This window comes from Emys orbicularis, chromosome 1, assembly GCF_028017835.1.
Source record: "Emys orbicularis isolate rEmyOrb1 chromosome 1, rEmyOrb1.hap1, whole genome shotgun sequence".
Classification (NCBI taxonomy): Eukaryota; Metazoa; Chordata; order Testudines; family Emydidae; genus Emys; species Emys orbicularis.
The window spans coordinates 152,638,371-152,658,145 of NC_088683.1; the positions used below are offsets into that span (position 1 = coordinate 152,638,371).

General features: G+C 42.8%; 1 protein-coding gene across 4 annotated transcripts in view; it reads left to right on the forward strand.

Annotated features, from left to right (window-relative positions):
- The window catches only part of ING4 (inhibitor of growth family member 4), a 40,995-nt gene that overhangs the window by 19,004 nt on the left and 2,216 nt on the right, over window positions 1–19,775 (forward strand). For 2 of the 4 annotated variants that reach the window (XM_065406772.1, XM_065406780.1), the window contains exons 2-6: window positions 11,195–11,234; window positions 17,527–17,598; window positions 17,792–17,958; window positions 18,224–18,338; window positions 18,678–18,786. In XM_065406772.1, coding sequence (XP_065262844.1) covers window positions 17,571–17,598; window positions 17,792–17,958; window positions 18,224–18,338; window positions 18,678–18,786 — 419 coding nt within the window. In that variant the 5' untranslated portion in view covers window positions 11,195–11,234; window positions 17,527–17,570. The remainder of the gene's footprint in view (window positions 1–11,194; window positions 11,235–17,526; window positions 17,599–17,791; window positions 17,959–18,223; window positions 18,339–18,677; window positions 18,787–19,775) is intronic. The other 2 variants (XM_065406756.1, XM_065406764.1) reach the window with 1 other exon arrangement.

Genomic DNA, 19,775 nt, shown 5'->3' on the forward strand with positions numbered 1-19,775 from the left:
TTTTTCACTAGGAAGGTGGTGAAGCACTGGAATGGGTTACCTAGGGAGGTGGTGGAATCTCCTTCCTTAGAGATTTTTAAGGTCAGGCTTGACAAAGCCCTGGCTGCGATGATTTAGGTGGGGATTGGTCCTGCTTTGAGCAGGGGGTTGGACTAGATGACTTCCTGAGGTCCCTTCCAACCCTGATATTCTATGATTCTATGTTTTCTGGGTGATTTGCTTAAACATGACTGACCATGACCATAGTTCATCCAGATCACCACAAATACACACAAAGCCTCTGGTTAAATGTCCAGAGTACATAGTTGTGTCAGCGTTCAAGTGCAATTTCAGCACTCTCAGTAAATTTCCATACATCCTGTCTGATGCTAAGAGAATCCTGCTCCCAGAAACCTCTAGCAAATTCAGAATTACCAGGCTTTACCAGACTTGTGTTATCCACCACAATTCGTAATACTTCAGCACCATCCGAACAGTCCCCCACTCGATATCCAATTACTAAAGCTTACCAAATTACACCAATCACACCAATTATACCTATTAATTATTGGGCCATGTGTCTCCTTTTTAAGTTAAAATGTCATTTTGCCATCTTCAGTTGTATAATCTGGCAACTGAATTTTAAAGTGTTCCTCTAAGACTTGCCTTTTCTTATGCTGTTTACATATTTGATACCCAATACAGATGCGTGGGAAAAATAACACTATTATTCCAAGAGTCCAAAATACAATTATCCATTCAGTCCCACTCCACTGTGTTCCATGACATACAATATCATACCAGGCACACATTTGAGATTCTCTATCCTTTACAGCTTTTTCAATAACCTTGTGTTTTCAAGTAAGTGCACATTTTACAAGGCCTGTCATCTGTTCTATCTGATTTAATGTCCTCTGGTATGTTTGTATTTTCATGTCCTGATCTGTATCATTCCCTCCACTTTCTTCCAAATTTAGTGGCATCAGTCTGGGGTGAGTTATATATGTTTTGATTACCTGGGAGTGCCATTGGTACTGTTCATATTGGAAGTTAATTATTTTCCTACGTGTACACCACATTCCTCGTTCCAGGGTCCAGGTTTTTTATTGTTACGTTACCTTTTTGTTCCTGGTGCCAACATAAATTTTGATTTTACTTAATACAATCCCTACCAACCTCTTTTCCATTGCAAATTGATAGTAAGGTTCTCTCCTTTCCATTCTAAATTCATATTTCCCTTTTCAATTAGTGTTTCCCATTCCCATTGGGCTCCTATTATTCTTTTCCATCCTTCTCCCGGGATCTACCACCCTCCATTTCCTTCTGGCACTATTTCATAGTATCTCATCTCATTTCCCCAAGCACTAGGATATATAACTGGGTTATACCTCTTGCACCTTTCCATTGGCTATTCCTGAAAGGATGAGAATACATTGGTGTAGTATATGCTTTTGCATTTTCACCTTCCAGGTATCTTTGAACATGTTGTTAACGTAAGATAATATTTTAATGCCCAATTCAATACTCTTGGCCAATTACCTTTACTACTTTGTTCTACGATATCTTTCCATTGTTCTCCTAATATTCCCTGTGCTTCCATACAAACTCCACGCCCCCCCCCCCCCCCAGGATAAACCAATGTGAATGTTCTTTACTTGTTTAACAATTTCCAGAACAGCCTTTCCCAGTAATTTACTTAATTCTATTACTGACTAGTCTAATTTTTAATCTACCACCTCCCATTGTCTCCCTATGTTGGCCGCCTTAGCCAGTTGTTCCAAGGTCTCGCTCACTCTTTCCCTTAAAATAGAGAGACACCAGGTATTTCCTAATCCCAAACCAGTGTTAAATGTTTCCCATGTAGCATCCCTTTAAATCATGCCTCTTCTTTTAAAATCCCAAGACCAATATGTTTTATACCCAGCAGTCCTCTTGGAACAGTTTGGATAGTGACTATCTATAACCCAATCCTCAGGAGATAAAATCAAAGTAATCTCAAATCTGGACCCATTTTGTATACATCTGCAACCATGATCACGATCTGGGATCAGCCATTCCATTTGTTCAGGAGTAAAAGTTGTAACAGTCCAGTGTTCTTTCATCTGTTGGGTTATATTAGTCCAATTTCGTCCAGTTCTATGTTGTTGACCTCCAATGTAAGATGTTTCAAGGCATGTACGTGTTCATGGGGACATCTCTGTCTAGATACTTCCCATCCTTTAAATCAAGTCCCATTATGGTGTCCCTGTATCATGACCCATTCGTTCCCAAACTCCCATTCAAAAGTGTTCATTACCATATCCTAATGAACCAGGGTGGATTTGATTTAAATCAAATTGATTTAAATCATGATTTAAATCACTGATCAGGAAGACTCTATTTAATCATGGATTTCTACATAAACGTGCATTCTTGTTGGTTGTTACCAACCTGAAGATCCTGCATGTTCAGACATGTTCCTTTTATCATCTTCAACGCAGCTTCCTCCTGAGAAGGAACACGCTTCCTCGGCTACTCCGAGACCTCAGTCCTAGGACCAATCCTATTCAACTTATTCATAAATGATCTGGAGAAAGGGGTAAAAAGTGAGGTGGCAAAGTTTGCAGATGATGAACTGCTCAAGATAGTTAAGACCAAAGCAGACTGTGAAGAACTTCAAAAAGATCCCACAAAACTAAGTGATTGGGCAACAAAATGGCAAATGAAATTTAATGTGGATAAATGTAAAGTAATGCACATTGGAAAAAATAACCCCAACTATACATACAATACAATGGGGGCTAATTTAGCTACAACGAATCAGGAAAAAGATGTTGGAGTCATCGTAGATAGTTCTCTGAAGACGACCATGCAGTGTGCAGAGGCGGTCAAAAAAACAAAGAGGATGTTAGGAATCATTAAAAAGGGGATAGAGAATAAGACGGAGAATATCTTATTGCCCTTATATAAATCCATGGTACTCCCACATCTTGAATACTGCATACAGATGGGGTCTCATCTCAAAAAAGATATACTGGCACTAGAAAAGGTTCAGAGAAGGGCAACTAAAATGATTAGGGGTTTGGAACGGGTCCCATATGAGGAGAGATTAAAGAAGCTAGGTCTTTTCAGCTTGGAAAACAGGAAACTAAGGGGGGATATGATGGAGGTATATAAAATCATGAGTGATGTGGAGAAAGTAAATAAGGAAAAGTTATTTACTTATTCCCATAATACAAGAACTAGGGGTCACCAAATGAAATTAATAGGCAGCAGGTTTAAAACAAATAAAAGGAAGTTCTTCTTCACACAGCGCACAGTCAACTTGTGGAACTCCTTACGTGAGGAGGTTGTGAAGGCTAGGACTATAACAGCGTTTAAAAGAGAACTGGATAAATTCATGGTGGTTAAGTCCATTAATGGCTATTAGCCAGGATGGGTAAGGAATGGTGTCCCTAGACTCTGTTTGTCAGAGGGTGGAGATGGATGGCAGGAGAGAGATCACTTGATCATTACCTGTTCGGTTCACTCCCTCTGGGGTGCCTGGCATTGGCTACTGTCGGCAGACAGGATACTGGGCTAGATGGACCTTTGGTCTGACCCAGTACGGACGTTCTTATGTTCTTATGTTGTTTCATTCGGGCAACCAGGCCTTGCATTTCTTTGTTGCACTGTTTGCATTTTGCACACATGCCTGTCTTACCCACAGGTAGAGGAACTTCATTAAAATATTCCCAAACTGGGTCTCTTTTATGGCCTGTGGTCATTATAGGTTTTCCCTTCTAGTGAGAGAATGGTATGGTAGATCTCAAATCAATGAAGACTACACTCAGAAAGACCTCAGGACTTCTGGAATATGCTGCTCAAACAGTTTCACTTTTGTTTCTACTGCCTGTCCCTCCCTTCTCACATTTATCTCCAGACCTCTTCTCCTTGTCCAGATCTATTCCGCCCCCAACAATCTTCTATTCATTTAACTTTTTGAAACTTTGCACTTTTAGAGAGAGGTAAGGGATTGACTCTGTGTACACAAATTTGCAGAGAGACAATAGGGTTGAGATCTGTTATTTCTCACCTCTATTTATTTTATTTATTTATTTAAAAACATTTTTGCTGTTAACAAGCATGTTATCTCTGGAGACACAAATCCACAGTTTGAGAACTGCAAACCTAAGCATCTCTGATGTTCTCTTCTAGACTGAGCACTGAGTCCCATTGGGTAGATAGAAAGAGTAACCTAAGTAATCTATACAGAAGCCCCTGGAACCCCATAAGATTGGGTCCCTAATCCATGAACTATTGGAACTCATTTACAAAACTTTTCTTAAACATTACATGACTCATACTCAAACATTGTCTCATACTATAGAATTAGAATTTATAATCCCTATTCCATGATGAGATTTTTTTGAGCTATAATGTATCTTAATTATAACTAGCTTTAGATAGGTTTTTCCCTCAAAAAGCATTTTATCAAAAAAAAAAAAAAATCCGATTTAAATAAAAAAAAATCATTGATTTTTATCCACCCTGTCAGGGTACTTACAGAATTTATCCACAGCCAAGCAACCGGTGTTCCTACCTGTGTCATATGTCACCACAGCAACACTTACCCTCACACCATTTTACAAGCGCTTTAACGGTGCCTAATGCATCTATTTGTATTTCAAAAAGTCGGCAGACCATATTTCGCTTGGCATCTTTTCTTCTACTTATGTTTTCCATGCCCTGAAATGTACAATCTAATTTGGTCAGAGTGTCTGCAAACATCTCCTTTTGGAGTGGCTACTAAGACCGCCATGGGGCTAGCTACATACTTAACAGGGAATGGTCTGCTCCATCTTGGTTTCATCTTTCCTTTCGTCACCAATTCCCTAAGCATCACCTTGTCCCCTATTTTCCATTGATACCCCATTTGTCCCTTCTGCTCTTCTTTGTCTATACTGATTTTCTTCTGCCCAAATTTCTTCTATTGTTTGTACCAAGTTTGCCACCCATACTTTTTTCTGCACCCATTCCAGCATTTGCCTGCTTGGTATTAACAAAACTTCTGGGGTTCTCATAGCCATGCCTGTCATTAACTCAAAAGGGGTGTACTTGCTTCCTGCTTGTCCCAGAGCTCTCATGGTCATCAAAATAGCAGGGAAAGCTGTGTCCACAGAGCCTTAACTGTAGTTTGAGCTGTATTATCGGAGGTAGAGATCACTTCAACCCAGCCTGAGAAGTTATCTGTTACTACTAAGCAATATTCCTTTCCTGTGGGAGTTCTTTTTAGAGGTCCAGTGTAATCCATTTGCAATCACATGGCCCTGTAGTATCGGGCTGATGTCTCACTACCCTCTCTTTTCGGCTTTTGGTTTGTGCACAAATTAATCCCCAAAACCTTTGACAAAAATCTTCAATCTGAATTCTCATTCCTGGCCACCACATTGCTCTTTTCACTTGCACTAATATTCTTTTTCGCCCAAAATGTCCTTGTTCATGAGCAAACCTAATTATTTCTTCCCTACTCCGCTTTTAGGTACCCACCTTTCCTGTTGTCCCTGTTTTGCTACTGTCATCTCTTCTTCTTTCTTTACTTCCCATTTTCCTTCCACTCCTGCTATATTCTGCTCTACCAATTCCCAGTCCTCTTTCCCATATTGTACAAAAATACTTTGTTTTGCAGATTGTTGGCTGTCTGATTTCCCCTTTGGGTCATCTTGTATACTATCCGACCTTACTCTGTCGTCCCCCCCCCCCCCCTTGAGATCAGGTCACCACTTCAGTCTCACCTTTTCCTAGATTCAACTCATCAACTTGTGCTTTTTTAGTATCCTTCCATGTTGGATGGGGTGCTATGTGCTTTAACATGCTTAATTTCTGAAGAACCTGTTCATTGTCTGATTATTTTAATAATTGTTTCCCACTGCTTCCAATATGAGATCTCTTTATCCCCCTGTTTTTCCCATATGGGAGCCCACATGGCCATTCCAAATGAGATCCACCCCCTATGATAGGGATTGGAAATGCCTGGACCTCTTCGGGAGAAAGGCCTACTTCTCTGCCACATTGCAGTTTAGAATTGCAAATTATCAAGCTTTAATGGTGAAATATGACTGTCAATTATATAAAGCTCAACACCTTTATTGATCAACTCCCAAAGTCACACTGTGACCCGTTCCGAGCTATTATCCATGAGGGACAAGTAGTAGCCAAAACAGTGCTCCAGTCAGCCCCTGATGCAGCCGACAAGCAGACTGGTCCATCTCCACTGCAGTCGTTATGCGGCGAGTGTTTTGGTTACACCTATTTGGCTTCCTTAAGGAAGTGCAGATGACCGTTGAAGACCTTCCCTTTGAGGGCACCAAATTGTTCTCTGAAAAGACTGATGCGTCCTCCTATGCCCTTAAAGATTCCAGGGACACTCTCACTAATTAGGAATCTTTCTCTTTAAGGAAGAGAAGGTTTAGTCTGCAACTTCAACATAAATCCCCCACTTCACAATTCCCAACCCAATGTTTTTACAAGCCTCTGAGAGAGAAGTCAAGATTTTCCACACATAAGACATTATGCCCACAGCCTTCCACATTGCAACTATCTACCTCAAAACATCAGTTTTGATGTGTTGGTTGAGGCGTCAACAGACCACTTTTCTCAACCGCTGTAGCTGACCAACCCGTCACACCCATTTGGCTACCGACTTGCCCTGTTTCACAGCACCTGGGAACGTATAACATCAAACTGATGTGTCCTGGAAATCATTCACAATGGGTACTCCATTCACTTTAACTCCCTTCCCCATCCCTCTTCAGGGACCCTTCTCGTGAGCGTTTACTACAACAAGAAATAGATCACGTCCTCTTGTTAGGGGCCATAGAACCAGTATCTCAACATCTACGAGGCAAAGGCTTTTACTCTCATTTCCTGATACCCATGAAGAGGGGAGATCTATACTAGACCTCAGAGCACTCACAAGTTCGTCAAGGCTCAAAAATTCAAGATGATCACTCTAACAATGATTATTCCAGCTTTGGAACAGGGAGACTGGTTTTCAGCCCTTGACCTTATTTTCATATTTCAATCTTACCATTCCTCATATTTTCCCTAGGACAGGGCCACTACCAGTACAGAGTACTCCCCTTTGGGCTATCATCAGCTCCCAGAGTATTGTCCAAAATCCTCTCTGTAGAGGCAGCTCACCTTCGTTCCCTGTGGATCATGATCTTACCCCTATCTGGATGACTGCCTCCTTGGGGCTTGCTCCTTTGATGAAACTCTCCTGGTTATCAAAACTGCAATAGACCTGTTCATGGAACTGGGTCTACAGATCAATGTCCAAAAATCAACCTTTTCCCCTGTACAACGCCTAGAGTTTGTAGGGGCTGACCTCGATTTGTTACAGACCAAAGAACTCCTGCCACAACACAGGTTCCACACCTTGGCCATTCTCATAGAGACAGTACAAACCAGCCCTCAAATATCAGACATACACTGCCTCTACATCCTGGGGCATATGGCAGCAGGCACAGAGGTGATACCTCATGCCAGACTTCAACTGCAGTGCTGTCAGATGTGGTTCAGCTCAGTCTACCGACTGAACAGAGACAGATTAGACATACCTCTGTCACTACCCACCAAGGTCAAAAACTCCCTGGACTGGTGGAAAAATCCAGCAGATGTTTGCAAGGGGATTCCCTTTTCACAAACTTTCCCATCATTACTATTTACCACTGACTCATCCCTCATAGGATGGGGCGCACATTTAAACCACCTAAAAACACTAGGCAAATGGTCATCCACGGAGATGTCCTGCCACATCAACCTCCTTGAACTGAGGGCAGTCAGGAATGCCTGTACCCATTTCCTCCCACTGATTAAGAGAACACAAACAAGAGTCTTAACAGACAACATAGCATGTATATATTACATAAATTGGCAGGGAGGAACCAGGTCACCCTCCCTCTGCTCAGAAGCACTAAAGTTATGGAACTGGTGCAGTTCCCATCACACTATCTTCCAGGAGTACAAAACTCAATAGTGGCCAGTTGCAGTTACAAATTCCCACACAACCGTGAATGGGAGATTAAACCCAGCAGTGCTTCGTGACCTATTCAGCAGTGGGGAACACTGACCACAGACCTGTTCACCACTTACCTGAACAAGAAATGTCCACGCTATTGCTCCAGAGCAGGGATAGGTCAGCACTCCTTGGAAAATGCTCTTCTTCTTCTGTGGGACAAGGACCTTCTCTATAGCTTTCCTCTGTTTCCCCTAGTGTCGAAAGTCCTATTAAAAATAAAAAGAGAAGGAGCACACATCATACTGATTGCTCCCACCTGGATGAGACAGACTTTGTGTCCTTACCTTTCACAACTGGTGACATGCCCACCAATCTCTCTCCAACCAACTCCACACCTCCTATTGCAGAACGAAGGACACACTCTCCATCCCAACCTGAGGATACTTCACCTCAAGGCTCGGTTCCTTCATGGTTCCAGCTCATAGAAAGCTCCTGCTCGAAGGAAGTAAAGAAAATGTTACTACACAGTAGAAAATCCACCACACGTCATACCTGCAAAAGTGGTCCAGGTTTCAGGTTTGGTGTAATTCCCAACAAATTTCCCTGACATCTGCTACTCTCCCAGTGGTCCTAGACTGTATACGGACTCTTAAAAAAAATCAGGGCTATCTCTCAGTTCACTCAAAGTTCACCTAGCAGCTATAGCAGCCTTTCAGCGACAAGTAGAGAGATACTCATTGCTCTCACACCCAAACATAAAATGATTCTTCAGGGTATAGTAAACCTTTTTCACCAACCCTGACATCCCACCTCTACATGGGAGCTGAATCTAGTGTTGAAAGGCCTGACTAGACCTCTTAACCTGTGGCTACTTGTTTGCTCACATATCTGTCGATGAAAACGGCATTCCTGGTGGCTATCACCTCGGCAAGGAGAACTGGGGAAATAGCGGCTCTTATGGCACGTTTCCTCCCTCCTCCTTCCCCCCCCCCCCAACACACACACACTATTCTTTTGGGACTAGGTCACACTTGGACTGCATCTGAAGTTCAACCTCAACGTGACCTGCCCTTTTCACATAAACCAACTGATTCTCCTTCCGACCTTTTACCCCAAGCCTCACTCTGATAACAGGGAGGCTGTACTACACACACTAGATGTTACAAGAGCCCTGGCCTTTTTACCTGGATAGGACGAAGACATTTAGAAAGTCTCCTAGCTTTTCCTTTCTGTTGCAGAAAGATCCAAAGACTCAGAAGTATCAGCCTAGAGACTCTCCAAATGGGTCTCAAACTGTATTAGATCAGGTTTGCAACATAACACCTCCATCTGGTATTCGCACTCACTCCATGAGGTTGGTCTCCTCCATCACCTTCCTCAAGAATGTCCCTATCTCAGAAATCTGTAGAGCAGCAACCTGGTTTGTCCATATATTTGCAGAACATTATAAAATTACTGGGGACTCTGCTTCCGATGCCATCTTTGGTTCTACAGTATTGTAATCCGTAACTGACTTGACTCCGAAGCCCCAGCCCTCCAGTGGGGATACTGCTCAGGAGTCACCTACAATGAAGCACCCAGAGAGATACACTTCTACCCCGATATAATGCGACCCGATATAACACAAATTATGATATAATGCGGTAAAGCAGCGCTCCATGGGGGCGGGGCTGCGCACTCCGGCGGATCAAAGCAAGTTCGATATAACGCGGTTTCACCTATAACACGGTAAGATTTATTGGCTCCCGAGGACAGCGTTATATCGTGGTAGAGGTGTACTACTTGAAGAAGAAGAGAAAGTTGCTCACCTTGTGCAGTAATTATGGTTCTTTGAGATATGTCCCCCTATGGTTTCTCCACAACCCATCCTCCTCCCCTCTACTTCGGAGTTCTTTCAAGGACTCTGTGGTAGAGAAGGAACTCAGGAGGGTTTGCCTGTGGGACAGCGCATGTGCAGGCCAAACTGACACTGCTACCAAAAAGCTCTCTGATCAGCAGTGCAGGGACACAAGCACACCTACAGTTGGGCACCCACATGGGGACACATCTTGAAGAATCATTGTTACTGCACAAGGTGAATAACTTTCTCTTCACACATGCTTATTAGTTTGGCAGCTAAATTATCTGCAAGTTCCATCTGTGCTGAGAATGCTCAAGCCCATGATTGCAGGGGCTGAACAGGACTTTCTGTGCAATTGCTCCTCCCAATGGTCAGGGGGCTACCATGGGACTGAGAGAAGGGAGACTGTCTCTCCTGTGATCTTAATGCTCCACAACCAGGGGGTCCAGCAAGCAAGAAGAGAAAGAAGGATCAGCTTGATTGGAATGCAGGGGGTGGAGGACAAAGACAGCAGGGGGAATAGACTGGCTGCGAAGGGGAGACAGTGGGGAATGAATGGTGTTGGGGGCGGGGCGGAGAGACGGACTGCAAAAGGGTATATGCTAAGATCAGGGACAGAAGGTGGCAAGTGATAGGAACGCTGGGAAATAAAGGTCTGTCATCACTAAAGGGACCTCCTTTCTAGAACTTAGGGTAGAATTCAGGATTTTTGAGTCTCAACTGTTTGCTAGTAGGTTTCACAGCTATTTGCTAAGAGTGTTTATCACTCTACTATTGTTGGTTCACACAGAGCATAAATGCCTATTGCTGCTACCAGTTACTCCATTAGGTCAAGTAGTAAAAGGTCTGTGCTGTGGATCTAAAGGTTCCAACCTTGCTGATGATACGTTTGAGGGGTCAGTATGGTTTCTCATGATAGAAGTTTTGTTTTTTAAGTTTGCAGTGTTAAACTAAGAAATTTATATTAAAATTAATTGAAAAACATTAAGGTTGCGAAGTCACACCCTCTAATAGGAAATATCAGGATTAAGATTGCTCATGCAAATCTTAATTCAACCCCTGTGTGTATATGCATTATGATACAGTCTTTAATTACAGGATCATGTATTTTTTTCCACGGGATCCCTCCATCATTCATTGCACAGGGTGAGCCTCCTCTGGGAATGGACCAGGGTTGTGTAGTGAATGAAATTGTTGTCTGTAGCACCCCTGCCTCATTTGTTACAGAAGTTGGAAGGTGTATAGTGAATGAGGCAGTGGATTGCAGGAAGACGAAAGGATGGTCGTACGGTTTAGTCATTGGATTCTATTCTTGTCTCTGCCATGGAGTTCCTGTGTAATTAAATTAAGACTTTTCACAGGTGGTCACTAATTACGTGTCCTTCATTTTCTAGGTGCCCAACTTGAGATCCTGGGGTCTCATTTACACATGTGGTAAGCACTTGCAGCTGAAGTCAATGGGAGCTGTGCTTTGAACATATAAAGTGCTATAAAAATGCTAAGTATTGTGATTGATGTACCAGGCTCTGGGTGTCTCAAATTGAGCACCCAAAATGAATGGATACCTTTTGTCCTTAATTTCTCTGAACCTCAGTTCCTGATCTGTAGAATGGCAATTATAATACCTCCCTACCTGACAGCAGTGTGGTGAAGATACATTGTGAAGCACTCAGTGATGAGCGCTATAGAAAAGCCCATGAGGAAATGAATAATTCTATATTCAAAGCATAGTTTAACTAATGTGCAGTAAATAAGGCCTGGGGCCACACATTAAATGAGGATGAAAAGAATCCATTCAGTGAGCACTGTCCATCCTGTGCACTGAATGAGGCAGGCATTTTGTGGGACAAATAGTATGTGATCATGTAATTAAAGACTGTGGCATAACACATATGTACAAAGAGGATAGACTGAAGTTACAGAGGCAATCTTAAGTCTGGCTTTTCCCAACGTTTGAATGCTTGACTGTGCAATGTGATCTTTCTTTTAATGTAGTTCTCGACACCCCCCCCCCCCCCGCCCACCCTGTTTATATGTAATATTTGGGATATCATGAAAACTTTTCCTTCTATCTAGAGACTTAAATGGCCCATAATAGCTGAGCCTCTCCTACCTATTTAAAATAGAAATAATTGTAACAAATTCCCTCTCTGTTCCTTCCCAGGGAAATACTTTGCTCTGTTCTTAAGGATGTTTGCTTGTGTGTAAGTGGTTGTTTTTGTGTCTGCATGATGAAATTGAGGTTGAAGAAACAGGTTCTGAACACAGTGGGTATGTCTACACAGCAATTAAACACCCACGGTTGCACCAGGTCAGCTGACTTGGGCTCACAGGGCTGCAAAATTGTGGTTTAGATGGTTTGGGCTTGGGCTGGGGCCTGAGTTCTGGGAACCTGTGAGCAGGGAGGTCCCAGAGCCTGTTTCCCCCCCTCCCCCGCACTAGATCTAATGTTTACACAGCATTTTACAGCCCTGCAGCCTGAGCCCTGCATGCCCAAGTCAGCTGTAGTCATTCTTATCTCTTGCCAGAGTGAGTTGCATAGTTTGGGTCCAGTTTTTTTGAGAATTCTGTCTTTTGCATTCACAAGCCTTCCCCCATAGTTGGCAGCTTAATTGTCTTAGTTCTGATTATTTCTGTTGTGGGAACGCATGGTCATGGAAGGTGGGGCAGTCTGTCATGTTGCTGTGACCAATCCTGTAGACAGACGGCTTTGAATATCAGAATGGAGACCTTGATCCAGATTCTGAATTCAGTGGAGATTCAGTGCAGAAAATGGAGATGTTTTCATGGTGTCCTGTGTTGCTGTGCACACAAGTTGCTGCATTTCGTACCAACTGGAGTTTTTTCAGGTCATGTGATTTCATTCCTAGATATGGATAGCAGTAATCAAGCTTGATGGTCGTGAGTGCCTGGATCACTGAGTTTTATTGCATGCAGTACAGTCTTTTGTCCAGTCACAGAAGAAAGTGGGCTTTTTTTCCCCAACATGTCTCTCTGGGCACCCAGTAAGAGGAGTCCAAGAGAACCTCCATGGATATGGGTAAGAAATAGGGCTGTCAAGCAATTAAAAAAGATTAATCGCACTGTTAAACAATATTAGAATACCATTTATTTAAATATTTTTGGATATTTTCTACATTTTCAAAAATATTGATTTCAGTTACAACACAGAATACACAGTGTACAGTGCTCACTTTATATTTATTTTTGATTACAAATATTTGCACTGTAAAAACAAAAGAAATATTATATTTAAATTCACCTAATACAAGGACTGTAGGGCTCTTTATAATGAAAGTTGAACTTACAAATGTAGAATTGTGTACAAAAAATAACTGCATTCAAAAATAAAAATGTAAAACTTTAGAACCTACAAGTCCACTCAGTCCTACTTCAGCCAATCACTCAGATAAACAAGTTTGGTTACAATTTGCAGGAGATAATGCTGCCCACGTCTTGTTTACAATGTCACCTGAAAGTGAGAACAGGCATTCACATGACACTGTTATAGCCGGCATCACGAGGTATTTACATGCCAGATGAGCTAAAGATTCATATGTCCCTTCATGCTTCAACCACCATTCCAGAATACATGTGTCCATGCTGATGATGGGTTCTGCTTGATAACGATCCAAAGCAGAGCGGACCGACGCATGTTCATTTTCATCATCTGAGTCAGATGCCACCAGCAGAAGGTGGATTTTCTTTTTTGGTGGTTCGGGTTCTGTAGTTTCCGCATCGGAGTGTTGCTCTTTTAAGACATCTGAAAGCATTCTCCACACCTCATCCCTCTCAGATTTTGGAAGGCACTTCAGATTCTTAAACCTTGGGTCGAATGCTGTATCTATCCTTAGAAATCTCACATTGGTACCTTCTTTGCATTTTATCAAATCTTCTGTGAAAGTGTTCTTAAAACGAACATGTGCTGGGTCATCATCCGAGACTGCTATAACATGAAATGGGTAAAACAGAACAGGAGACATACAATTCTCCCCCAAGGAGTTCAGTTGCAAATTTAATGAACGCATTATTTTTTTAATGAGCATCATCAGCATGGATGCAGGTCAGCTTCTGGAATGGTGGCTGAAGCATGAAGGGGCATATGAATGTTTAGCACATCTGGCACGTGGCTACAAAGTGCCATGCGAATGCCTGTTCTCACTTTCAGGTGACATTGTAAATAAGAAGCAGTCAGCAGTATCTCCCGTAAATGTAAACAATCTTGTTTGTCTTAGCAATTGGTTGAACAAGAAGTAGGACTGAGTGGACTTGCAGGCTCTAAAGTTTTATATCGTTTTGTTTTTGAGTGCAGTTACGTAACAAAAAAATCTACATTTGTAAGTTACACTTTCACAATAAAGAAATTGCACAGCAGTACTTGTATGAGGTGAATAGAAAAATACTGTTTCTTTTGTTTCTTTTTTTTACGGTGCGAATATTTGTAATAAAAAATAATATAAAGTGAACACTGTACACTTTGTATTCTGTGTTGTAATAGAAATCAATATATTTATTTGAAAATGTAGAAAAACATCCAAAAATATTTAATAAATGTCAGTTGGTGTTCTATTGTTTAACAGTGCGATTAATCACAATTAATTTTTGTAATCGCAGTTAATTTTTTTAGTTAATTGCATGAGTTAACTGCGATTAATCAACAGCCCTTGTAAGAAGTAACACTGAAAAAGAATAATAAAATACTGACTTGAGTCTTGCAGCATGTCTGTTACTGTAATAACATTTGGTAGTTACAATATACGTTGTGTTTCAGAACTTCCAGGAGCTGAAGAGAGACAACTGAATTACGTTATAATGTAGCAGGCAGAATAGACTAAAGAGCAGGGGACTTGGAGTCAAGATTCCTGTGTTCTATTCCCAGCTTTACCCCGATTTGCTCTATGACCTTGGACAAGTCTCTTCCCATCTCTGCCTCCGTTTTCCCATCTGTAAAATGGGGAAATTAATCCTTCTTTGTGGCACTTTTTAAGCACTTCAGTGCTTTGAGTTGGTTGCATGAAAAGCACTATTTTATTATTTATTTAATGTAAAATAGTTTTAGGATTGGCGTGTTAGATGTCTTAGACAAGTTAGATGTATTCAAGTCAGCAGGACCTGATGAATACATCCTAGAATACTGAAGGAGCTGACTAATGGTTGAAATATCTCCTTAGTGATTATCTTTGAAAACTCATGGAAGATGGGAGAGATTCCAGAGGACTGGAAGAGGGCAAATATAGTGTCAATCTATAAAAAGGGGAATAAGGACAACCCACGGAATTACAGACCATTCATCTTCAGTACCTGGAAAGATAATGGAACAAATAATCAAGTAATCAATTTGCAAACACCTAGAAGATAATAAAGTGATAAGTAACCGTCGACATGGATTTGTCAAGAACAAATCATGTCAAACCAACCTAATAGCTTTCTTTGACAGGGTAATAAGCCTAATGAATAGGGCGGATGTGGTAGATGTAGTATATCTTCACTTTACTGAGATTGTTGTTACTGTCTTGCTAGACCTTCTCATAAACAAACTAGCAAAATACAGCCTAGATGAAGCTGTTATAAGGTGGGTGCCTAACTGGTTGAAAACCCAATCCCAGAGAGTAGTTATCAGCAGTTCACAGTCAAGCTGGAAGCACATATCGAGTGGGGTCCTGCAGCGATCGGTCCTAGGTCCAATATCTTTGTAAATTATTTAGATAATGGCAGAGAGAGCACACTTATAAAGTTTACGGATGATACCAAGCTGGGAGGGGTTGCAAGTGCTTTGGAGGATAGGATTAAAATTCGAAATGGTCTGAAGTAAATAGGATGAAATTCAATAAGGACAAATGCAAAGTACTCCACTTAGGAAGGAACAATCAATTGCACACATGCAAAATGGGAAATGACTGCCTACTAAGGAGTACTGCAGAAAGGGATCTGGGGGTTATAGTGGATCACAAGATAAATATGAGTGAACAGTATAACACTTGCAAAAAAAGCAAACATAATTCTAGGGTGTATTAGCAGGAGAGTTGTAAGCAAGACACGATAAGTAATTCTTCCACTCTGCTCCATGCTGATGAGGTCTTAGCTGAAATATTGTGTTGAGTTCTGGGTGCCACATTTCAGGAAAGATGTGGACAAATTAGAGAAAGTCCAGAGGAGAGCAACAAAAATGATTAAAGGCCTAGAAAACATGACTTATGAGGCAAGATTGAAAAAACTGGGTTTGTTTAGTCTGGAAAAGAGAAGACTGAGAGGGGACATAACAGTTTTCAAGTACATAAAAGGGTGTTACATGGAGGAGAGTGAAAAATTGTTAACTTCTGAGGATAGGATAAGAAGCGATGGGCTTAAATTGCAGCAAGGGAGGTTTAGGTTGGATATTAGGAAAAACTTCCTAACTGTCAGGGTAGTTAAGCACTGGAACAAATTGCCTAGGGAGGTTGTGGAATCTCCATCATTGGAGGTTTCTAAGAGCAGTTTAGACAAACACCTGTCAGGAATGGTCTAGTTCAGTGGTTTTCAACCTGTGGTCCATGGACCCCTGGGGTCCGCAGACTGTCTAAGTTTTCCAAAGGGGTCGCACCTCCTTTTGAAATTTTTTAGGGGTCCGTAAATGAAAAAAGGTTGAAAACCACTGGTTTAGTTGTTATGTAGTCTTGCCTTGAGTGCAAGGGACTGGGCTAGATGACCTATTGAGCTTACTTCCAATCCTACACGTCTATGATTCTATATCATATTGTAATGAACTGACTAGTGTGGTCTGTGTCGTCAATGCCTTGTACTGGATGGAATCAGTATTTTTCACCTGTGTTCTCCTAGGTCCTGTACAGCTTACAATAAGAGAGATCTCATTTATCTTTACTGACAAGGAAGGACCTGTGCTTCTGGTGCATGCATCTTTGAATTACATCCAGGCCAAATATTGCTGCTGCTTCCATAATGTTTCTAAGTTGGTATCTTTTCTCTCTGCTCCCTCAGCAGAACTCTTGCACAGCCCCATATCTATAGTCTTGATTACTGTGACTTCTTCCTTTAAGACTGCCTGGACACATACACCACTTACCTTCAATCCATTCAACATGCAGCCACTAAGATTATCTTTCTGGCATCTTGGTCTGACTATCATCCCCGAATCACCTTTTGAATCCACTGGTGGTTCTTTTTCCTCCATATCATGTTCAAGCTTTTTGTCCTCACCGTTAAGCCACTGCACAGCTTCGTCCCTCATGAGCTTTCCATTATTATTATTATTATTATTTTTTTTTTTTTGCTACCACTACCATTGTGTAGTTGTCAGATCCTTCCATAAGCAGCCCCATACCTTTTCTCATGCTCTCATGCTGCATCTTATGCGTGGAAGGGCCTTCTTTCTCTGATCAGGACTACTACCCTCTCCTTCTCCTAACCCACCTTTTCCATGATACCTGCAAGAAATTAGCCAATTAATAATGTCTACATTGAGGGGAAGTTGGAGATAGTGCCAACTTAGTGGACTCCAGAAAGAATTACTAAAATAATGACCCCGTCTGTGAGCCCACCAGACTCTAGGCTTCCCATGAGCTCAAGATTGAATCATTGGCATCTTAGAGAACAGCTGCTGGATTACATCAGAGTTGGACTGACAGGGAAATTAGAGGATGTTAAGTCCTATATCTGGTTATTATAAATGCTTAATGGGGGAAACAGAGACAGGGACCTGATCCCTCCATGTGTCTACCTCTCTCTCCAGGCATTGAGAACCTGCCATTTGAATTGCAGAGAAATTTCCAACTCATGCGAGATCTAGACCAGCGAACAGAAGGTGAGTGTCAGGAATGAGGCCCAGAGTAATGTGCCGTGAGTAGGTAGGGAGCCTGCAGCTGGCCTGCTCTTCCTTCCCTTGCAGGTGGTGGTGTGACAACAGGGCAGAGGAGGGAGCCTGCAACTGTCCAGATCTGCCCTTCGTAGCAGAGGGCACTGGGATATTTTTGACCATGAATCCGGTCTTGTTTCAGACCTCAAGTCAGAGATTGATAAACTGGCCACGGAGTATATCAGCAATGCACGGACTCTTTCTTCGGAGGAAAAACTGGGGCTTCTCAAGCAAATTCAGGAGGCCTATGGGAAATGCAAGGAGTTCGGGGATGACAAAGTGCAGCTGGCCATGCAGACCTATGAGATGGTATGAAGGAGAGAGAGGGAGCAGAGTGGTGTCTAAGGGTTATAGCATGAAGGGCTGGGAGTCACGACTCACTGTGTCCTGGTACTGGTACTGATGGGGTTTTAAAACATTTGGAAATCTTTTGCTCCAGCCCCAGCATGGATCCCTGTTTCCTTTGTAGGCATCCCCTACAGTTGCCTCTCTGCTGAAGCCCCATCCCCGTCCTTTCTAGGCCCTTCAGGATTCCATCCCCTAATAATGCTTTTGCTTACTGTCATACCTGCAGGTGGATAAGCACATCCGGCGGCTAGACACGGACCTTGCCCGTTTTGAAGCTGACTTGAAGGAGAAGCAGATTGAGTCGAGTGACTACGACAGCTCCTCCAGCAAGGGCAAGAAAAGTGAGTCCCAGCGCCCTGCCACTGATATGGTCGGGCCCAGGACCACAGAAGTGGTGGGGTTGGAAGGGAGCCTGGGAGGAGGATGGCAGGAGATGGCCCAGAGACTGTGAGGTTGGAGTTTGAGGAGGAGCTAGAACCCCAGCAAGTGACCAGGAGGTGACCCAGGGATGATGGTATAGGGGAGTCTCAGAGGAGATGATGGGGGGGGGGGTGTAGACCAGAGACTATGAAAGGGTGGTGTGTGTGTGTGCCTTAATGCTGTAAAGGGGGCTGGTGTACAGGTATCTATCTTGGTGGGTGGAAGAGTTTAATGCCCATTTATTTTCCCCATCCCACCAGAGGGCCGGGCCCAAAAGGAGAAGAAAGCTGCCCGTGCTCGTTCTAAGGGGAAAAACTCTGATGAGGAGGCACCAAAGATGGCTCAAAAGAAGCTGAAACTCGTCCGCACGTAAGTGACGGGGAGACTTAGGGAATGGGGGGTAACCCCACAAGTCAGGTCAGACCAGTGGGTCCATGAAGGTTCCCCTAATCAGGATGAAACTAATGGTCAGGTAGTGCACTTTGTCATAGAATCATAGATTAGGGTTGGAAGAGACCTCAGGAGGTTATCTAGTCCAACCCCCCGCTCAAAGCAGGAACAACCTCAAGTAAATCATCCCAGCCAGGGCTTTGTCAAGCGGAGCCTTAAAAACCTCTAAGAATGGAGAGTCCACCACCTCCCTAGGTAACCCATTCCAGTGCTTCACCACCCTCCTAGTGAAATAGTTTTCCATGATATCCAACCTAGACCTTCCATACTGCAACTTGAGACCATTCCTCCTTGTTCTGTCATCTGCCACCACTGAGAACAGCCTAGCTCCATCTTTGGAACCCCCCCTTCAGGGGGGTTGAAGGCTGTTAGTTGAAGGCTGCTATCAAATCCCCTCTCACTCTTCTTTTCTGCAGACTAAATAAGCCCAGTTCCCTCACCCTCTCCTCGTAAGTCATGTGCCCCAGCCCCCTAATCATTTTCGTTGCCTTCTGCTGGACTCTCTCCAATTTGTCCACATCCCTTCTGTAGTGGGGGGCCCAAAACTGGATGCAATACTCCCAGATGTGGCCTCACCAGTGCCGAATAGAGGGGAATAATCACTTCCTTCGATCTGCTCTCAACGCGCCTACTAATGCAGCTCAATATGCCGTTAGCCTTCTTAGTAACAAGGACACACTGTTGACTCATATCAAGCTTCTCGTCCACTGTAATCCCCAGGTGCTTTTCTGCAGAACTGCCGCTTAGCCAGTCGGTCCCCAGCCTGTAGCAGTGCATGGGATTCATCCGTCCTAAGTGCAGGACTCTGCACTTGTCCTTGTTGAACCTCATCAGATTTCTTTTGGCCCAATCCTCCAATTTGTCTAGGTCACTCTGGACCCTATCCCTACCCTCCAGCATATCTACCG